Genomic DNA, 19388 nt, shown 5'->3' on the forward strand with positions numbered 1-19388 from the left:
GCAACAGGTTTGCATTCCTAGTTTTGTTAGGCAGTATCTTTGTCAGATCAGGAGGGATACTCAGCAAGCCCCTCTGCACATTGCACTTTCCAGTCTGCTTGGCCCTATGCACCATGGAACAGCATAATGGGGAACCTGGGGAATGTGAATGGCAGCTCATCAAACATGGATGTTCACAGAGGATACAGAGCTGTGCAATCACCACAAAGCTCAGAGGTGAACATTCATGTTTTGGAATTTCCTCCATAGAGGCAAAGAGGCCCCTCTGATAAGGGTAGGATCTCACAGGGATGATGGAGCTGGCAAGGCAGGAAATCCCCTCCAATTCCTATCCTCAAGAGACAAGGATAACATCAGCACTTCACATGCAAAGTGGCAGCCCTGAAACTAAACAAAAACCATTAAGGCAAAAGGGAGGAGCACTTACATAGATGTTACCCTGCTGGTAGCGCTGGTGAAGGTTGAGCAGGATGGCAGCTTCATGCAGATCTCCCAGCATGGACATGTCTTCCACCCCATCAATGCTGGTCTGGTGCATGGGTAAGACCTTTTCTCTGGACAGGGCGGCCTTGGGGTACTGAAACACCTGGAAGAATGGGGAGAAGGACAAATAGTCTAATGACACCTGGGCACATGGTCGGATTTCCTACCAGAAATGCGCACCTTTATATTTTTGCACTGGAAAAGGAAATTAATAAAACATGGATCTGCTCCCTACTTTTACAGTCACTCTTCCATTCCTTTTTCCTACATATTTGAGCCCTCTGGCCAGAAACTATACAGCATACTCCCTCCCTTCTTTTGCTACACAGTCAATCTCTCACTTTCACCACTGATGGGGTCAAATCAACACAAGGTTATTTAATTTCCCCTTAACAGAAGCAGGGCACCAGCCTCCAGCTGCTGCTAGGCTAGACAGGTATTACACACTGCACTCATGACTGTGAATAATGATGGCAGCTGCTCCCAAGAGACCAGGAACAGTCTTTCACAAAAAACACAGGTGAGATCATGTCTCTGACCGTGGGGAAGGAGAGGAAAAGCTAATTCACATTGCGAGTTTGGCCCTGCACCCTCCATAGCAGCAGCCAGAGAGCATCTGGAAGAGTTTGTCGTCTCAAGAGCAAAGGAAAGCAAAGCACATGAGAAGCCAAATAAAGTACTGTGTGATGACACTTATGTGTATGATACAGCTTTCAAAATATTTGTACAGTGACACCTATTAACTTCTATCACTGCTCTAGGAAGTGCTCATCTCTCCGTGCAGCTGCACTCATCTTGTTTCAATTGCAGCATCCTTCTTCCTGCTAGAGCTTTCCCCTCCTCAATAACCCCCTCTTCAGTTATCAGGTCATGTCCTTCACTCCCTTGAGATTATGTGACTGTTCCCCTCCACCACACGCACATCCCAGCCCTCCTTTCCTCCTCCTCAAGCACGATGCTGGCATTTCACGCAGGTTATTTCAGTTGCTTCCCACTCTTGGATTCAGCCATGTGCCATCTCCCACCCAGCATCCAAAGCTGTGCTGGATGGTAAGACCCAAAGAGAGACAGATGGGAGACTTCATACAGGCATCCTGGAGAAGGAAACTGGTCCACAGTAACCCCACCAAAGAATCTTGTGCTTTTCCTCCTCTCCCAGTGCTCTGGTCCCTGCCTCATTTCCATCCCTGCTTGTCAGCCCTCCTGAATGCCAGGGAGAATCTGACGGGTCCCACAGAGAACCAGCTCTGATCTGTAGCATTGCTCTAAGTGGTTTCTCCTGCCCACCTCCCTGGATGCTCAGGCTGCTGTCTGTGCTGGGGAGAGGCCGTGCATGCAGCTGCAGGCTGCAGACAGAATGAGGTCACCCAGCCCCCTGCCAGTCCCTGCAGGGCGCTCACAGCTGCAGCAACTGCAGGTGCTCACCCCCAGGGCTCTGAGCTGCACCCTGCCACTGCAGGGCAGCAGAAACCCAGCACAGATCCCCTGCAAACCACCGCGATGCACAACCACAAGAGCAGCTCTGCTCTGGGAGGCAGCTGGGGAGGAGGAGCTGGCTCAGTCCCTCAGGTGTGTTTGCCCCATTTCTCACCAGTCACATCTGTGTGGCAAGGACCATTCAGCCTCTTCCACTGGCAGGCTCCTTCACAGCCCACTTCTTCCACCAGCCAGGAATTTTGTGAATTTTTTTCAAAAATTTCAAAAATTCAATTTCAAATTTTTAAAAAGAAAATTCAAAAATTTCAAATTTTTTTCAAAAATTTTTGTGGGTTTTTTTTTCAAAAATACACAGTTCACCTTCACAATCAGTGTAAAACAAAGCCCAGTCCTGCAAAAAGGCTCTCTCCAGGCCTCTCCACAGCAGTTCTGCTCCTGGGTGTCAGAGAGGTCTGACTGCCAGCAGAAGGACTCTCACTCTGCAAGCATGACCCTAAAAAAAGTAAAACTTTTTTTTTCTTCTTCAGAGCAGAGACCTCAGGCACTTTCACAAGAAAACTGAGGGAGCAGAAAGGGAGAATGAGACAATTAAATTCAGGAGAGAGTACAAGCTGCAGATGCACAACATCTGGACTGTCAGGAACAAAATCAATACAGCACTTTCAAACCAGGAGGCAGCAGATGACCCTGGCTCTCTCTTGTCCGCTGACTTACCCAAAATGTGGAAGAGGACAAGTAAAAAACAGCATGACGTGATCTTCCCTTATAGCTACCTGGTACTTACTCATCTACTACTGCTCTGTCAGCACTTGCAGCCATTTGGGCCAGAAGAGAAACATTAAGAAAACATTAAGACAAAAAGCTGAGTGGACAAGTGTCCTAAAAGATATCAGGAGCTGGCAGTACCTGTGCCCAGAGGCTGCCATGCACTAAAAGTGATGGGTCAGAGTTCATTTCCTTGTTCTTGATGACAACATGGCAGGAAATGGAACCCTGAAGAGGAACAGGGGTCCTAAATACACAAGTAAATAAGTAATAGAGCTTAGAAACTCAGGTTATACCTGTCTTGAGCCACTTGATTGGGGCCTCCAGCCCAACTGAGGTTTGGGAGGAGATGGCTCTGTGCCTCTGGAAGACACTTGTGACATGGGGAAGAGTTTTCAGGTCATCCCTGGCACTGGAAGAAAGCTGACTTTTCATTTGTTCTCTGCCCTTCAGGGGCAGGCTGCAAGTATCATCCATGCTCCTGGACACAGACACATGTCCCAAGACTGCCAAAGTGACTTTCTTCAAGGAGCTCGGAGGTTTGAGACACAAGCAGGATGATGCTCCACCCTCAGAGTCCCAGTAAGGAAGCTTTTGTTACCCCACTGCTCACCCCTGGATGCTTCCAGCAATCTGCAGGAGAGCAATTTCAAAGATCCTCCTCCATCATCCTGTTCCAGGAAGGGTATGCCAGGCTGGTGTTCAGCACTACTGAGCTGAATATGACAGCTGATTTTTCCTGAAGCAAGTAAGAACTCAGGCAAACGGATCTCTCAGCAAAGTTGCCCCCAGAATATCTCTTTTTTAACAAGCTAATATATAAAACACAAAGTTATATGTGTTAATAAGCAGATCTTTATTTTTGGGAAGGAAAATAATCACCTTTCAGTCTAACAGGCACCTCACAGCCAAAGATTTCTACTTTCTTACCAGTGATAAACTCAATTTGCCTCAAATTTAGCCCAAAGTGAGGGTAAAATGACAATGACTCTCACCAAGGCCCTGCAATGGTCAGGAATAAAGCAAAATCTGGGCAGCAAACAAGCCAAGATGAGGTTTGCCAGTGCTGCTCACCAGGCTCAGCAAGGGAGAAATGATTCCTTTTCAAACTCAATTCCATCCATTAGTGCCATCCTGAGCACACAGCAAAGCTCCCACCTGGCATCCAAGTTATATTTATCCATAAAGCATTTTGCTGTTTTGTCTGGATCGTGCTTTCCAATCTTGTGTTTCACAAGCAAAGCTCCTCCTTTCCTCCCAGGAAGTCACATTTCTGATGGATTTACTGCCTGAGGTGTTTTTAAGGAAGTGAAAACAAATGACAAAAGCTTTGAAGCATGACTGGACTTCTTACCTCAGAGCTGCAAGAGCTGCAGGGATGCTGGGCCACAGCAAACATGACGACAACTAGATTTTGGGGGTGCTAAAAATCACAGGGATCACCTGCCCCATCCAAGCCAAAGTGAAGACATTTATCAGAGTCCTCACCCGGGGTAGGAGTGCCAGTCCCTCCCAGAGGGATGAAACAATGAATGTGGCAGGTGAGGGAAGCACACAGGACAGCTCCTGTGGGTAGCACTGAACAAAGAAAGCCCTTTAATGATCTCCATGAGCTTTTATTCCATGAGCCATAAAGCACATGGCTCCTCCAGCCTAGTGGTTTCTTGTTTCATGGAAGAAAAAAACCCAAACCCAGCTTTTTTCTTCCACACCTGTAATCCACCAAGCATTATCCTGAACATATTTTCCAGCATGCAGGGCACAGGCTGGAGGTGGACAGACAGCTCTAAAATGGGATTTCTGGTGTCCTTTCAGAGGTCCCAGGTTGGTTTGAAAGATTTTAGAAGGCCACAGCAGCATGTCAGAAGAGACAGAACTGGGAAAGGCACAGAAGTATTGTCACCACTTTTTGTCCCTCTGGAGGCTGCTGCATTCCCTGAGATCCCTTGAAATGTGTTAATGATATCCAGCACTCCCAAAACAAGTCAACTCCTCAAGAAGGGGTCTAGGAGACTACAGTAACCAGATTCAAAAATCTGTGTTCGCTAGGGGAATTTCCATCTCTGAGGAACAAATCAGGCTCTTTATAAAATAATGATGACTTCAAATCTTTCAAGGCAAGACTGAAAAACATAGTCCTACCACTGACTCCACAAACCAGGGCTCTAAATCCCCTTTCCCCCTGTGCCCTCCTTTGTTTGCCAGGTAAGAGGCCAAAGAAAACCTGTCCATTTTTCTGTAACAAAGCAGCCACCTGCAGGGCCCATTCACCAGAACAGCTGAGCAGGTCTAATTGCTCACTGCTGGAGGGCACAGTCCTGCCCATTTCCCCATCCTCCTCCCAGCCCAGGCATCAGTCTGACTCACCCAGAACCTCCCTGAAGGCCGTGGATAGTTTTCCCAGGGTTAGCCAGGCGAGCTGACTCACTGAGACTTGGATGATCCCCAGAGGTCCCTTCCTACCAATATTATTCCATGAGTACTGCACCCCAGGGAACCACAAGGAGCACAGGGCTGGAAATCAGGCAGGAAAGGAGCTTGCTCTTATACCTGTTGGAGAAATCTGCTCTCAGGAGAGCTTGGCTGCCTTGCTGAGCTGTCCTGTGCATCTCTGCAGCCTTTACACACTGACTGGCACAGGGAGCCCACTGCCACGTGCCCCTGGCCAAAGGGCTGACAGCAAAAGCTGCTTGAGCAGCTGGTGGTGAGCACAAGAACCCCTAGAGTGGCACAGCTTGGCAGGAGGGGCTGCTAGGTTATTGGAGCTGCCTCCTTCCAGGAGCACTTAGCCAATATAATGATTTTGTTAGGCTGTTAATGCAACTCCTCCAAAGATGGCACAAGGGAAACCAAGAAAAGTGAGGTAGGCAGAGAAACAAAGAGAACAAGAAGAACAATCTTCTTCTTTTAACATTTGTTAGGTATTTGGTGTAACAGAGCCAGGTCACTTTTCAGAGAGAATTGCAGCATTTCCATTGATAAATTTCAACATGATGGTCATGCAAAACCAAGAAGCCCATCTTACAGCTTGGCGTAGGGTACAAACTCATGCAAACTTCACTTACCATGCCATAATCTGAGGTGAAGAGAACATTTCCATTGGCACACACGCCAACAGTGCATGGCTGCAGCTGGTCCTGCTCCTGCAGCCATACCCTGGCACCCTGCAAAAACCAGAAGACATCCCATTAGAAAGAACTGGGGCCTGTGAGATCTGCACCCAAGGAAAGCTGGGGGAAGCTGCAGTATTCAGAAGCTACTTCCAAGCTACAGCTGCTTAAAATATTTAAGTAAGTTCTACTGACATTTTCAGAGAAATTGGGTTTGTTTTTTCCTTATGTAACAGGAGAGGAAGAAAAAGCAATTTTAATGAGCTTCATGCAAAAACTAAAGTAAGGAAAGACCAATTTTTACAGAAAGTGTCATGGAAAGATACGAACACACAGAATAGTTGGTTTGACCGTCTAAATATTTTAAAACTTGGAACAGCCAGTCATTAAAAGCCATGCTATAATAATAATAGAAAATATAAATAAAGCATGTTTACAATGTAAACAATACACCCACGCATCATTGTAAGTCAGAATGCTTCCTGAAATTACCAGCTAAGAGGATTTCACAGAGCTTTGTTTGCAAATTCTGGCAAGAGTTTCCTTTGGTAAATGACATGACCTGAGTGTTTCTCTGATGTATATACACACTGATGTATACACGATGGTCCTGATGCCTGATGTATGTATGCACTGGTGTTTATATCTGGTTTTATATATGATGTTTCACATACAATACAACATCTTAAACTTCTCCATGTCTGTCAAGACAAGTCTGAGCACAAGCTCAGATTTCTGGTAACACACAAACAGGGATCTGCAGGACAGGTAAATCTCACAGCTTGCCTACCAAAATAGTAGGGAAAACAAGTTTGCTGGATTGGCCCGTTCTGCCTGTGGGACCTGGTACAAGGGAAACAGCAGGAGCATGAAGGCAGATCAGGGCATGACCTGCAATTACAGAGCTAGGCATGAAGTCACACCACACTTCAGTTATTGCAAACTAATCACTTCCATGTCTTCCCATAGAAATCACATAAACTCTGCTTAGATAAATATTGAGAAAAATCCAAAGTGCTCAACTGTTGAGTAACATTAGGGCCATGCTGCCTTTCATTGATTCATAGACTGACTTTCTTCCCTTTTTTTTTATGCCCCTAAATTATTGATCGGGAGCTTTAAGCCCTTCCTACCCTCTTAATCCCATCAGCACCATTAGCTCTTTGCTTGTAGGCTTAATATGTTTGAAGAAATTGAATAGTGTTTCTATATTACATTATACAAAATGTGAAACACTAATTCTATTTTTAATGATTTGTTTTTAGTTTAGGTGGGTTTTTTTAAACTGCTTAAGTCACTCTAAACACTTTAGTACCCTGGACTTTCTTTGCTGTAGGAGATACATCTATAGGCCAATTTCCAGTCCTCCCCAATAAAAGATCTGGGTTTAATGACATTAAAAAGGTGTACATAGTTCTAGCTTTACTGCTGCGCTCTGGTCTAGAGTTTGAAGCAGATTAATCTTCCCTCACCAAGTGAACGAAAAGCACCATTGCATCTGATCAGCACCTAAACCCATGGATGGTCTGCAGAGATCATCCTCATGGCCAGTGAACAACAGCAATAGAAAAAAATGGAATCTTACATTACAGATTTGAGATCCCAGAGCACTGGTGTGGACAGTACATCACACACAGATTTTGAGGAACTATACAGAGGATTTGTTACATCCTCTTGGATTTTCCGAAATTCTGGATGCTTGAAATAAAGTGTCCTGAGGCATCTGGGCAAGACATTGCTGTTGAGAAATCATCAATTTCCCAAATCACATTCTGACTAGTGTGCATAAACATATGCACATCAACATATGTTTAAAGACTTTTTTGCTACTTTCACCAGACTCCTATTACCACCATGGTAGAAAGCAAAGAGTCAGAAAACAGGAAGGTTGTGTCTCCAAACAGTGGGATGAAAGAAAGCCTTTTATAAGACACTAAGTGTAAACATCCCCAACAGTGCATTTCAATGCCTTCAGACACCAGTAACCCAGGGTGGCAGGGATGAGAGCCTGAGTCAAGTGCAGTTTAATCAGAAGACAAGTCTGCACCCCGCCATGCACACTGTGCCCCAGTGCCACAGCACACACACCCTGTGTATGGCAGTGTGCCACCACCACAGCACCCTACACACTGCCCCTGGAGACCAGGGCATCCAGGTTACGCAGACTTCCCACTCCCTGAGCTCAGAAATTAACTTGGAGCTACAGGCAGTTGATAATCTGACACAGAATAGACAATCCATGGGCATGAATACTGTTATTTAATAGGTACTACTCAGAAGGGAAAAGGAAGATAGGCAGTGGGATCACTCAGCTATCTTCAACACATAGAAATTATCTAAAAGTCCAGACTGATTCAGACCCCTTTCCCAGCAGAAGTCCATGTGCAAAAGTATTAACAAATACTCCTCCAAGGAGACACAGCTCTTTTGTACAACACCACACAAGCTTATGGCAGGTTCTTCTGTGAGCTGCTAAGGAATAGAAGGCAACTGAAATGCTGAAACTCCCAGGCCCTGTGATATTCCAGCTGCCCAGAATGACTTACTTCAGTTTACTCTGATGTTGTAGCTGTTTGTACAACAGCAATTGCCTCTGCACAGCAGAGTAACTGCACCCAGTTATGCTGTTTCCAAAAGGAATATTGTGCTGAGACAGCCAGAAAAGGAACCACAGAGCAAATAATTAAACTTCTGCCCAGCATAGCCATAGCCCCATTTCCTGAAAGGCAGAGTTTGTTTTAGTGCATCTCCTTCCACCAGCCCTTTTCTCTAAACATGAAATTCCCCAAGGAGCCTTGACTAAATACGGGAGCAGATGGTGACACCAAAGAGACTGCCCCACTTTACTCCCCTGTCCCCCAATGCCACACATCTCATTGATCAGCTGAAAAGATTAAATTGAGAAGAAAACTTCCAAAAACTGCCAGGCAGCAAGGCTGAACTTCCATAGGAGGAGCAAGGTGAGCAGGACTGAGCAGTGCCCAGCAGTGATGTGCCAGCTCTGGGGCTGCAGGTCCCACAAGCACCATGATTGAAACCCTGCTCTTCTAGAACAAGAGAAAAAACCCTTCAATTTCCATTCTGAGATACAAAAGGTCCACCCTCACCCACAGACAAAACAGTTTAACAATGTGAAGCAACAAGCAACACCAATTTGAGAACACCTTGTAAGACAGAGGAGGAACAACAGTGATTTTGTGTAACCACTTTCCATCAAATAAAGCTGGCTGAATACTGATCATACAGTTAACTCAAGCCCCTTATATAATAGGCTCGTCCCCACCCAATTATTCTTTTACTAGGAGTTTATTAGGTTGGTCTGCTGCTTTGGTTTTAAAGGGAACAAGGGCAGGAACAGAAAGGAAGAATGAAACAGTAATGTACCAGTTCCTATATTGAGGGCAGGTCACTCACATGTTAAACAAACTCTGAGACCAACATCCTCATTCCTATGGCCTCAGTAACAATCTGTCCATGAACTTGCCTTGCCACAAAGTGCACAGCAAAGCACAATCCTGAAAAGTGATCTTGTACCATGGGGTTGTGATTTAGAAAACAAAGTTGCTTGCATACAGAGAGCAGTGTTTCATCAGTACTGGCCCAGGTCACACCATCATGCCTTCCACTGTGGACAGTAAACTCTAAGCTGCCATTTCTCAGTTCAAATAACACATGGCACTTTGGATCCTAGACTCAGAAATAAATAAAATTTCCTGCTATTCACGATATCAAAATTCAATTGAAGCCACAGATTTCTTGGCCTTCTATGCCTTTATTTTTTTTAAGAGTGACTGAAACCGGAAGTTCTCCCTTGCATTCACATGCCTGTATCTGATCTCAGGAGATGCACTATGGTGTGTCAGCAGGGAAAGAATAAGGGAGATCTTGTGTGCTGCACCCAGGGAATGGCAGAGAGGCAGAAAGGCAGCACACAGCCCTTACTGCAGCAGCAAGGCACCCACACATTAGAGTGTGTAGCCAGCAGCTACATCCTCATCAGTTGTCAGCTGTTGAAGGCAGCAAGGTAAGCTCCAGAGCACAAGACACAAAACCCTGCACATGCAGGTGCCTTGGCCTCTCCAGGGCCTCCCAGCCCAGCAGGAGACCCATTCATGGACTGACATGAAGGAAGCAATTCCACAGCTGTATCAGTCCTCAGAAACAAGTCTTCCTATTCTGTTCTCCTTACTCCGTGTTCTGGACTACCTTTGGATCTTCACGTTTTCCCAGGACATCCTCTGTCGTCTGGGAACTGCTTCTTCCCAGGCACAAGCAAGAATGAGCTGTCCCACTGAACTTCAGGACACAGCAGGGTTGCCCCTCTCTGAGTGCACTTAGACATCCCACTCCTCCTTGTGCACAAACCTACACAACTGCCAGGAGTAACATGCTCAGGAGGGGCTAAACCAGGCTGGCTGCATCAATTGTCCAGGGTTATTCACAGAGGAAAAGTGGTTTTGTTTAAAAGACACCTTTCAGTGTGTGAAAGGTACATACAATTGTCTGCTTTTTCCCGTACAGGATGTTGTTAATGTTTTCTTTGTGTTTGAACTTGACTGTCTCAGCCTCCAGATCTACCTACAAACACAATACTACAAGAGGTTCTTGCAGTGCCTTCCTTGATTTAGGTAATTATACCAAATCACCCATTCTGCAAGGGGCAGGGATGTCTCAAAAATGTACACCCCTGCACTGAGAGTCTGAGACAAAAACCTCTGTGGGTGCAACAAATTTTCAACTACAAGTACTACCTACATAACTTACCTTTGTCCTCCTAGCACACTGAGGCTGTTCAGTGGGTATTGGGCATCCAAGCCTTGTGTTTCTCCTGGCAATGGATCCATATGCTCCCAGGCTTAGGAAAGGCTCTCCTGGCAGCACAGTGCTGAGCCAGCTCTTTTCCCAGCCCCAGTGGCTTTGTGGCTGCAAACCACGAGGCAGAGACTGGGCCAGAAAGGCCCTTGCGATTCAGACAAAGCCGGAATCAGGTTTCAATAAATGCACTTTCCAAGAGATTGATCTGGATGATCATGAATAAGTGATAGGACAAATATAAAGAGCCTTAGCTAATGGATGTAGGATTGGTGGGGAGGGGGAGTCCCTGGCAGCCTAGCCCCATATGGTAAGGAATGCAACTGTGCTGTTTTTCTGATGGCAGGCTGAAATGAAGCCATGGGCTGTGTCTGATCAGCAAAACCAGGACCAGCTCCTGGAAGGGAGGGGCAGCCCAGAGATCACAGGTAAGAGAGACAGAAGGAACAGCTCAGCTGGCAGCAGCCAGCATGGAGCAGCTGGCAAGAGGGACAATACCTGCAACAGCAGTAGGGACAACAGAAACTAAAGCCTGCTTCTTGTCAGGCATGAGGGAGACACAGTGCAGAGCAAAAAGGGGCTGGATTGTACCTGTCTGGTCCCACAATTCCCACAGAGCAGCTCACTGAGCTCGGGCAGCCCCTGCAAGCCAGCAGGGCTCAGAGCTGGACACAAACTGCAGCCGCGGGTCCTGCTGCTCCAGAGCTGCAGCCCAGGCTGAGCCCAGGACTCATCCTAGTTCTGCCAATTAGCAGCCCCATTCCCCACTAATTAAGGAGCAGAGCCCTCAGTCTGCCAGCAGCTTTGCCGAATAGCAGTATCAGGAAAAGGTTTGTGCATTTTAAATAATCTAAGAGCACTAAGAGTTTGTCACTTCTGGTCACTGATGTATATGCACTGCTTCCCACTCCCCTTTTGCCTCCCCCTCCCATCTGTTCTGTTCCTGTCTCCTCCCCCAGTTTGGCTGCTGCACAGCTTCTCTTCTCATTCTCCAGAACATCTCCAAATATTTCCTAGGAAATGCCTGGTTTGTGGAGGTAATTTTTAACCTTCTCAAAGAAGCAGCTACACACCACAGGAACCACACAAACTGCTTGTCATGGGCAGGGAGGGAACGAGTCCCCAGCTGTTTTCCACATACTTCAGAGCTGCCCTTTGCCATGAGCACAAGGTGCACAAAAGGAGGCAGGTGTGAATCCTTCCAGACTCCACTGTACACCCTCTCCAAGCTCAGTTTAAGATGAGCTGCCCCCTGCAATTCCACCATGGGCAGTGGAGTCACTCTCCTCAGATGAAGTAATAATCCTACAGAGTGTGCAACCACCTGAGCAATTCTCACCAGTCATGAAAATGCATACTGAATTTCATTATGTCCATAAAAATACACACCACTTCCATGCCTTCATTACAAGCTCTTCCCTGCCTAAAACTTCAGTTAGGAACTGAATTAAAATTAGTTGTTCCCTAAGCACATTAATCACACAGGTATCTACAGATGTATATTACCTGTCACATCAGAGCAGCACTGGCCTTCCTACAACCCTTCTGTAGCCCTGAAAGGAAGGAGGTAACGTGGCATCTGCTAAAGCCCAGCTTGGCCCCAGCAAAACTTCCCCTGACCAGCCTGCAGCTCCAAACTGAGCAAGTAAAAGGTATTCCTGCCTGCTCTCAACTTGGGCAGTGCTTCTCAAAGAAGCCTCTCCCCCTCGCCACCAAATACACAGTGAGGCGGCTCCCTTGCAGTTCCCTCCCTCTCTCAAATTCAGCCAATGGCTTCAAGGGTGAGGCTGGGCTGAGGAACAGTGTTTGAGGTGCACAGAATAGAGCCCAGGGCCTCAGGCAGCCACAAGGATACAGCGGTCTGTCACTGGGCAGCCACATGTTTTGTAAAAATCTCAGACAAAAGCCCTGAAACAGTATTTCTTCTGCAATGTTTATGATGCATAATTTGGGATTATGCCCAATAACTTTTTGCATCTTGCCACATCCTTGACTTTCCCTACCTTGTGGAGTTCTACCACCTACTCACACATTGTACAGAAACGTATGTTTTTAAACCAGTGTGAAGCACAAAATCCCTTTTTCTAGCAGAGGTAGAGACACAGAGGAATTCAATCCACCTTCTCTGTCTCATCCATTATTTTCTGCTCTTTTGCCATGTCTCCCTCTATTTGTCATTTCACTAATAAAGTAATCTCAGGTTTTTAAACTCTCCATGTGAGACATTTTCCTGGTTCTTGCTCGTCCTCTGTGTCCTTCCTTCAAATACCACTCAGAAAGCAAGTGGAGTGCCTCTGAGCTGGGATGCAGTGTTTCGATCTGAAATAGGAGTGGAAATAGGGAAAATTGGGGCAAACAACCCATGTAAGAAAGAAGCTGGGAGACAGGAAAGACAGTAGAGTCTGTTTCACTCTTTTCTAAAATAACTGGGTACAAAGACATGTGCTAGTAGCAGCTTCCAACTACTAGATGTGGATGGCAGCACTGGGATTTATCATAGAATCACAGAATAAGTTGAGTTGGAGGGAGCCTACAAAGGTTATCAAGTTCAACTCCTGGCCCTCCACAGGACCAAGAGTCACACCATGTGCTCCAGAGCATTGTCCAAACACTTCCTGAACTCTGGCAGGCTTGGTGCTGTGGTGATGGAGACAGACAGAAGTTTCTAATAAACATCCCTGGAAAGCACCCATCTTGCATCACATTGTGGTGCTGAAGTGCTTTCAGTAAATGGAAAGGACACAAAACATTTTAAAAATCAACAGGTCCAAGAGTTCCCAGAGATCTGTCCAATAAAGTTTCTCAACAGTTGCTATTAGTTTTTTCTAAGTCTGGTAATGATGAGGAAATTCCAAGAGATTGAAAGAGTCAGAGTCTAAATGATAGCAGGATTATCCCTGGCAACCATGGGTTTCTGAGTCTGAGAACCCAAGGGAAAATACAGAGGTTTTGCTCTCTGCTGTTCCATCTTAAGGATACTCTGGCTTTAACTGCTGTCCAGTGCCAGTTAACATGGGTAAAGAAGTCTAGTCAAAAAGGCTTCTTCTTCCTTAGCATCCAAGCACATGAGATAAATAGGATCATGATTGACTCTCGTGGTGTTGCCCATGTAGAACACAGAATTTCAGTAAAAGTCAGCTCTTGAGGAGCAAACAGCAGCAAAGGGATCTCAAAACCGTTGTAATGATGGGGAAGATCACTACTAATTGAGGGAGTTTCCAACAAATGTCTGCAGTGACAGGGTCAGTAGTATTTTATATTCTCATCAAGGACCTAAAGTCTCATGTAATTCTGACAGTACTAGCAGATGCCAACATCTGGCAGATAAGTAAGTCCCCACAAGGGAGTGACCATCAGAGGAGCGTGGATTCCACAGCCCCCTGTTAGAACAAAACAGGATTAAAGTACAGCCAAACAGAAAGGTCATCATCAGGAGAGAAGGAATGCAAGGAGTACTTCAAACAGAGGAATGTCTTCTGGAAAGTCACAGACCCAAAGAAGATTGCAAATTGCTGAGCAGAAACTCCCAGGACATTTGGTGGTAACAAGAGTTGATGCATGTCTGGGATGTATAAACAGGAGTAAGGAAGTTTACTGCTTACTTATGCTTTGAGGTGTGAGAAAGAAGCCTTCCAGAGACAACATAAAAGGCTCAGTCATTTTTGCTATTCAGAAGGATCCCTTGTAGTGCAAAAGTATTTGTGAAGATGTTAATGTCATTATGTAGATTTGCCAGAGCTAGGGCTGACCTATCTAGCCCAGACAGTGATAGTGGGGGATCAGAGCAGCATGTGGCCCAGCATGGGCTGCAAACCTCATCTCTGCCCCTGCATCCTCACTGACTCAACCCTGCTGGGAGCACACGACAGACAGTAGCACTGAGACCCCTCTCTGCTACCTGCTGGCTCACCTTTGCCAGCAACCCAGAGGCAACCTGGTGCCAGAAAATCATTTTTTGCAGACAGAGAAGTTATTTGGGACAAAGCAAGTCTCATGAAGCAGAAGAAAAGTAGGACCCGAAAACGGATGGATCTGCCAGACACCTCAGAAATGAAGAAGGATTTATTTTAAAACAAGGTTGTGTAACCACTTGAAGAAACTGCAAAAAGCAAGGGATTTTCCAGAAATAAGAAGCCCTTCTAGAAAGTGTGATTCAGCCAAATCTTCATCATTGGCTCAAGATGCAAGTAACTGAAATAAACAGCACTAATACACCCCCCATCATCCTAACCCTAATTTCCACCTTCTCATCAAATAGACTGATGACTGGATCTGTGAGAGGCCCCACCACCAGTTCAGTTGCTGTGATAATTATTGCATTTGTATGACAGGACCCTTCAGTCCCCTGGGCACTGTGCCAAGTGAGGCATAACAGGCCCTCCATAGGTGTTTTTCCTGAGACTTGGCTCTACATCACCACTGAACTGTGGGTGATCTCAGATGGAAATGAGGAGGCAGAACTGCAGAGTTTAGGGTAACTGCAAGATAACCAGGAAATCCAGACACTCACAAGTTTCAGTCTTAATAATCACATTTAGATAGTTCACATATTCTCCTTACAGCAAAACAGGAAAAAGAAATTGCAAAACATTTGTGATCATTCTGTTAAATGTAAGTGTGGCAAGAAGTGAAACCAGAGCAGAACAAGGTGGCTTTGGAGGCCACAGTGGGGCAGCTGCATGCTGGCCCAGGGCAGCCTGGCTTCCCTTCATGTGGGGCTCTCACTGAGAGCCTGTGCCAGCCCACCCTCTTGCTGCTGATGGGATGTGACAAGGTCACGGCTCACGCAGCCTGGCTCCAGATGAATGCCCTGAGGAGGGAGCTAGCAGGACTCCCTCTCTTCCGCCAGACACTTCTTCATGTCACCTTTGGCACAAGAGCTTTCTTCCTTGCAATTGCTGCTCCAAAACAGGGCAGTCAAACCCTTTTGTCCTATATCTGCCTCTTTATCACTCTGAATGGTTCAGGGGAGACACAGCTTGCATGGAGGATCCCGTGTGTAGGAACATCCATGCTACACCAGCTGCATGGGTATCTTCAAGGACTGTGGTACTGCTCTTCAGCTGCACTATACAGGCTAATTAAACAGAGAGGGGGTGCTCTGTGTGGTATTGATACAGAGAGCATTACATACACAAGATGGATGTAACAGTCAGCATTTCTCTGTCTCTTCTTAATCCCTACAGGTCCTCTTTCTGAGAGGTCACAATATTCTGAGTAGACTGAGAGGAGGTTGTCAGGGGAAGCTGGCAAAGCACGTGTTCCTGAGAGGTGGAGACAGGCTTGGCCAGAATACTCCCTCGAAGAGCAGCCTCACTGCTAAAGAAGATGATGTTCTTGTACCTTTTCTTTCCAAGATGGCATTTTCCTAAGACAATGGTTGTTAACCCATGGGCACTCTGCTTACTGTTATCTGTAAAGACAGCCCATCACTCATGGTCAGCATCATCCACGTCAGCTGAACCATTTCCCTTATCTCAGACAAGAGTCTCTGGATAGATTCTCCTGGACATCTGGCCATGTTCCTCTCTCACAGGAGCTCCTCCTTCTCCCAACTGCAGGGAGCATGGGAAGGGCAAACCAAGCTATTGAGAAACCTAATCCAGCCATGTGCAAACCCTTCCCACCCAGCACAACCTGGGCTCCCTGGGGACACAGGTCTCTGGATGATGCATCCAAACAGCTTCAAGAGAGCCCAAAGGTGGTAAGAATTGCATGTGCAACCAAAAATCAGACCAGTCCTGTACCTGCTGCACCCATGAATCAGGCAGGCTCCACACTGCAAAGGTGCATTCACAGTCAAATCCTTTCAGTTGTTCTCCTTACCCATGTTCCCCATCTGCCTGCAGATGTTTATGCACATGACTTCACACCATGAGATGCCCAAAGCACAGCAAATTTAGTTGAGCGTCTTGTGGCCAGTAAAGGGCCAAGCTCTGTAGATTCCCTGATGGCTTTCTGGAGCAGTCAGGCATTTTCCACTTGCATCAGGGAGTCAGCAGTCAGGGCAAAGCTGCCAGAGCAAAAGAAACCTGGCAGAGGTAGCTGCTTCCACCTCAGTTTGGGTCAAGAAAGCAGCTCAGGGCATGCATGATGCTAACTTCAGTAGCCTTAGTACTCCTTCACAGCCTTGACTCTGAGGCTTCTCCCTGATCTGCGTGCATTCCCCAGAGAGATGGATCCTCTCCCTGTCTCCATGGCAGATGTCTCAGGCCACAGAGAAGAGAAGGGCTGTGGCCAGGAAAGGATGGGGAACATGGGGAAGAGTAAGTGAAGACCATGACAGCTGTAGAGAGGACAATTCCAATCACCACAGCCATGCAGGAAATGAACACAGAATTACCCCGCCTTTCCCCATGTCAGAAAGCTTAAGAATTTCAGGGGATTTATTTTACAACACAGATGAAAAGCTTTGGATTTCACCACAAGAGCAATGAGGAAAACTGTTTAACACTTTAAATGCCAGCATTTCTAGGCCAGTGGCACATGAGAAGGAGAGCAGCATCTGTGACTCCACTGGATGCTGCTCCTCAGTGCTGACTGACTATGGGACCCAGCTAACTGGTCACTCCAACTGGAGTGCAGAAGGACAGGATGGGAGAAGTGTCTCCTTTAACCCTGTCCATAACATTCCTGCTCCTTAGGGGGAATTGGAGAGCGAGTCACATCCTCTGTGTCAACCCCACATCCTGCCCACACTCCAGACACACAGGCAAACCATCATCTGTCACCGTGCCACAGCCCGGGCCTCCAGGGCCCTCCTCCTGCCTGGGCACAGGACTCCCTGCAGCAGCCAAGCAAGGATGGCAGAGCACACACACATGGCTCCTCCACTCACACCCTGCTGCAGCAAAGGCCTCATCTATCACATACATCTCTGAGCCATGCTGCGCAGTAGAGCTCCCATGGCACAGGCACACACACATCTTAGTGCTGTACCACTCACTGAGGATGAAGGTTTTCTAATCTGACCCGCTTGGGACATTAGAGAGAAGAGCAGCAGCACCCACCACCCCAGCAGCTCACTGCCCCTGGGGTCTGCATGCAGAGGAGGGCACAGCACATGGGAAATCCTCCCACAGTGTCGAGCTGGCACACCTGGCCAAAACTATTCCTCCCTTGCAGAACCAGGATGGCAAGCGGGTTGAACCCTCACAAAGCCATTTTGGTCTCCAGCATGCCAAAGGGGGAGCTAGGGGAGCTGTGCACACCCATGGCATCCCCACCTAATCCCAGATACTGATCCACAGCTGAGTGTGATAATCTAAATGCTGCAAGCACAGCATGGGAGCCTGCTAAGGCAGGACCAAGAGCACACTGGGGTTTAAGCTATTCACTCGAAGACATGACACGCATCTCCTGGGACGAGCTTGTATTCTGCTGCTGCAGAAAGAAGTGAGGCAACTCCTTTCTACTCAGGCTTTCCCTCCCACTAAGAACCCCCCATGGAGAAGGAGGAAGAGTGTCTGGGGTGCAGCAAATGCCAAACATTCCGGCTTTGGGGAAGTCACATTCCCTCTCTCCCACCCCCACTGCCTTTCCTGCAAAGCAGAGTCTGATGCTTTCCTGCACACACTCACCCCAGTTCTCCAGCCTTGCCTACCTTGCTTCATCAGGATTAGAGTCTGTGATTTACCAGAGATGTGTGACACTTAGAGAGACTCTGGCTCCAGGACTGCCCCTTAGCCCTCTCCTGGCAATCCCTGTTTCTTCAGATAATGGCAGAATCATGCCTGGAAAGCGTCCTGGAGCTGGACAAAGCAGGCAGTTCTCTGAAGGGTGCTACTTGCTGAGGCGTGCACCTCTGGGCGTCCCCTTTCCAGCCTCTCATTCCCATCGGTTCCTTCAGGCTCCTCAGTGGCTACTCCTGTTGCAAGAGGCCTGGAGGTTCCTCTTGACAGAGGGGTGGGCATAAAGGCTGTGGTGAAATGGCCCTTTGGGAAACTCTGTCCTCCATCTGATTAGCTACAGACGGCCCAGACTTCCAGGAGCAGCAGGTTAATCAGTTAATGGCTGAGGGATGCTGGCGATGCGCTGCGGGGCAGCCCCAGCCGCACAGCCCGGGGGCAGCCACTCCTTCCTCTCTGGGGCCAGATCTGGGAAAACATCTGCTCTGATAAAGAAAGCGCTTCGCCAGGGAGGGGGCAGGCCCGAGCCCATCATCAGCTGCTCCAGCCCAGCGACCACGGGCTGCTCCGAGCGCTGCTAGCTCCCCCTCCGTACCCGCGGCTCGCAGGGCCAGACACTGGGGTTAATGGCCTGGGGCTGGGGCCTGGCCATCTGGGGCTGGAGGGGGCACATGTGTCATGCCCCAAACAGGAGGCTTTCAGACCTCAGCCGCAGACCTCCAGAAGGCCCCGTCACCCCACAGTGTCTGCCATGCCCACTGCCAATGCCACGGGCACCCACTGTCACCATGGGTCCAGAATGGGCTGCCCTGGCCTTGCACCCACCTGGCCCTCACAACCAAAGGCATCACCAGGCTGGGCTGGAGACCTGTGTTTGCTCGGACAAGAAAAACGGCACAGAGAATTTCGGAGCGCCTGGGCTGTGCCCGGCACCTGGCCCCGCGCACTCTGTGACTCGCTCCCCACGGCAGCACCGTGTCCGCACGGCCGTGTGCTCAGCCGGGGAGGGCACCGCGGCCAGGCGGGACCAGAGCCGCGGGTAACAGCACGGGTCCGGCCTCGGGAGCCGCTCTGCCCGCCGCCGTGACGGTGACTGGGCAGCGGCACGGAAGGGCAGGGCGCTCCCGCCGCACGCTGCCCACCGGCCCGGTGC

The 19388-nt window shown here is 47.9% G+C and overlaps 1 protein-coding gene across 1 annotated transcript in view; it reads right to left on the minus strand.

Moving 5' to 3' along the window:
- The window catches only part of LOC132075361 (unconventional myosin-X-like), an 89397-nt gene that overhangs the window by 69441 nt on the left and 568 nt on the right, over nucleotides 1–19388 (minus strand). Inside the window, exons 2-3 of the mRNA XM_059475725.1 lie at nucleotides 5751–5849; nucleotides 428–586 (exon numbers count right to left, since the gene is read on the minus strand). Coding sequence (XP_059331708.1) covers nucleotides 428–586; nucleotides 5751–5849 — 258 coding nt within the window. The remainder of the gene's footprint in view (nucleotides 1–427; nucleotides 587–5750; nucleotides 5850–19388) is intronic.

The sequence above is a fragment of the Ammospiza nelsoni genome, chromosome 7 (assembly GCF_027579445.1).
Source record: "Ammospiza nelsoni isolate bAmmNel1 chromosome 7, bAmmNel1.pri, whole genome shotgun sequence".
Taxonomy (NCBI): Eukaryota; Metazoa; Chordata; class Aves; order Passeriformes; family Passerellidae; genus Ammospiza; species Ammospiza nelsoni.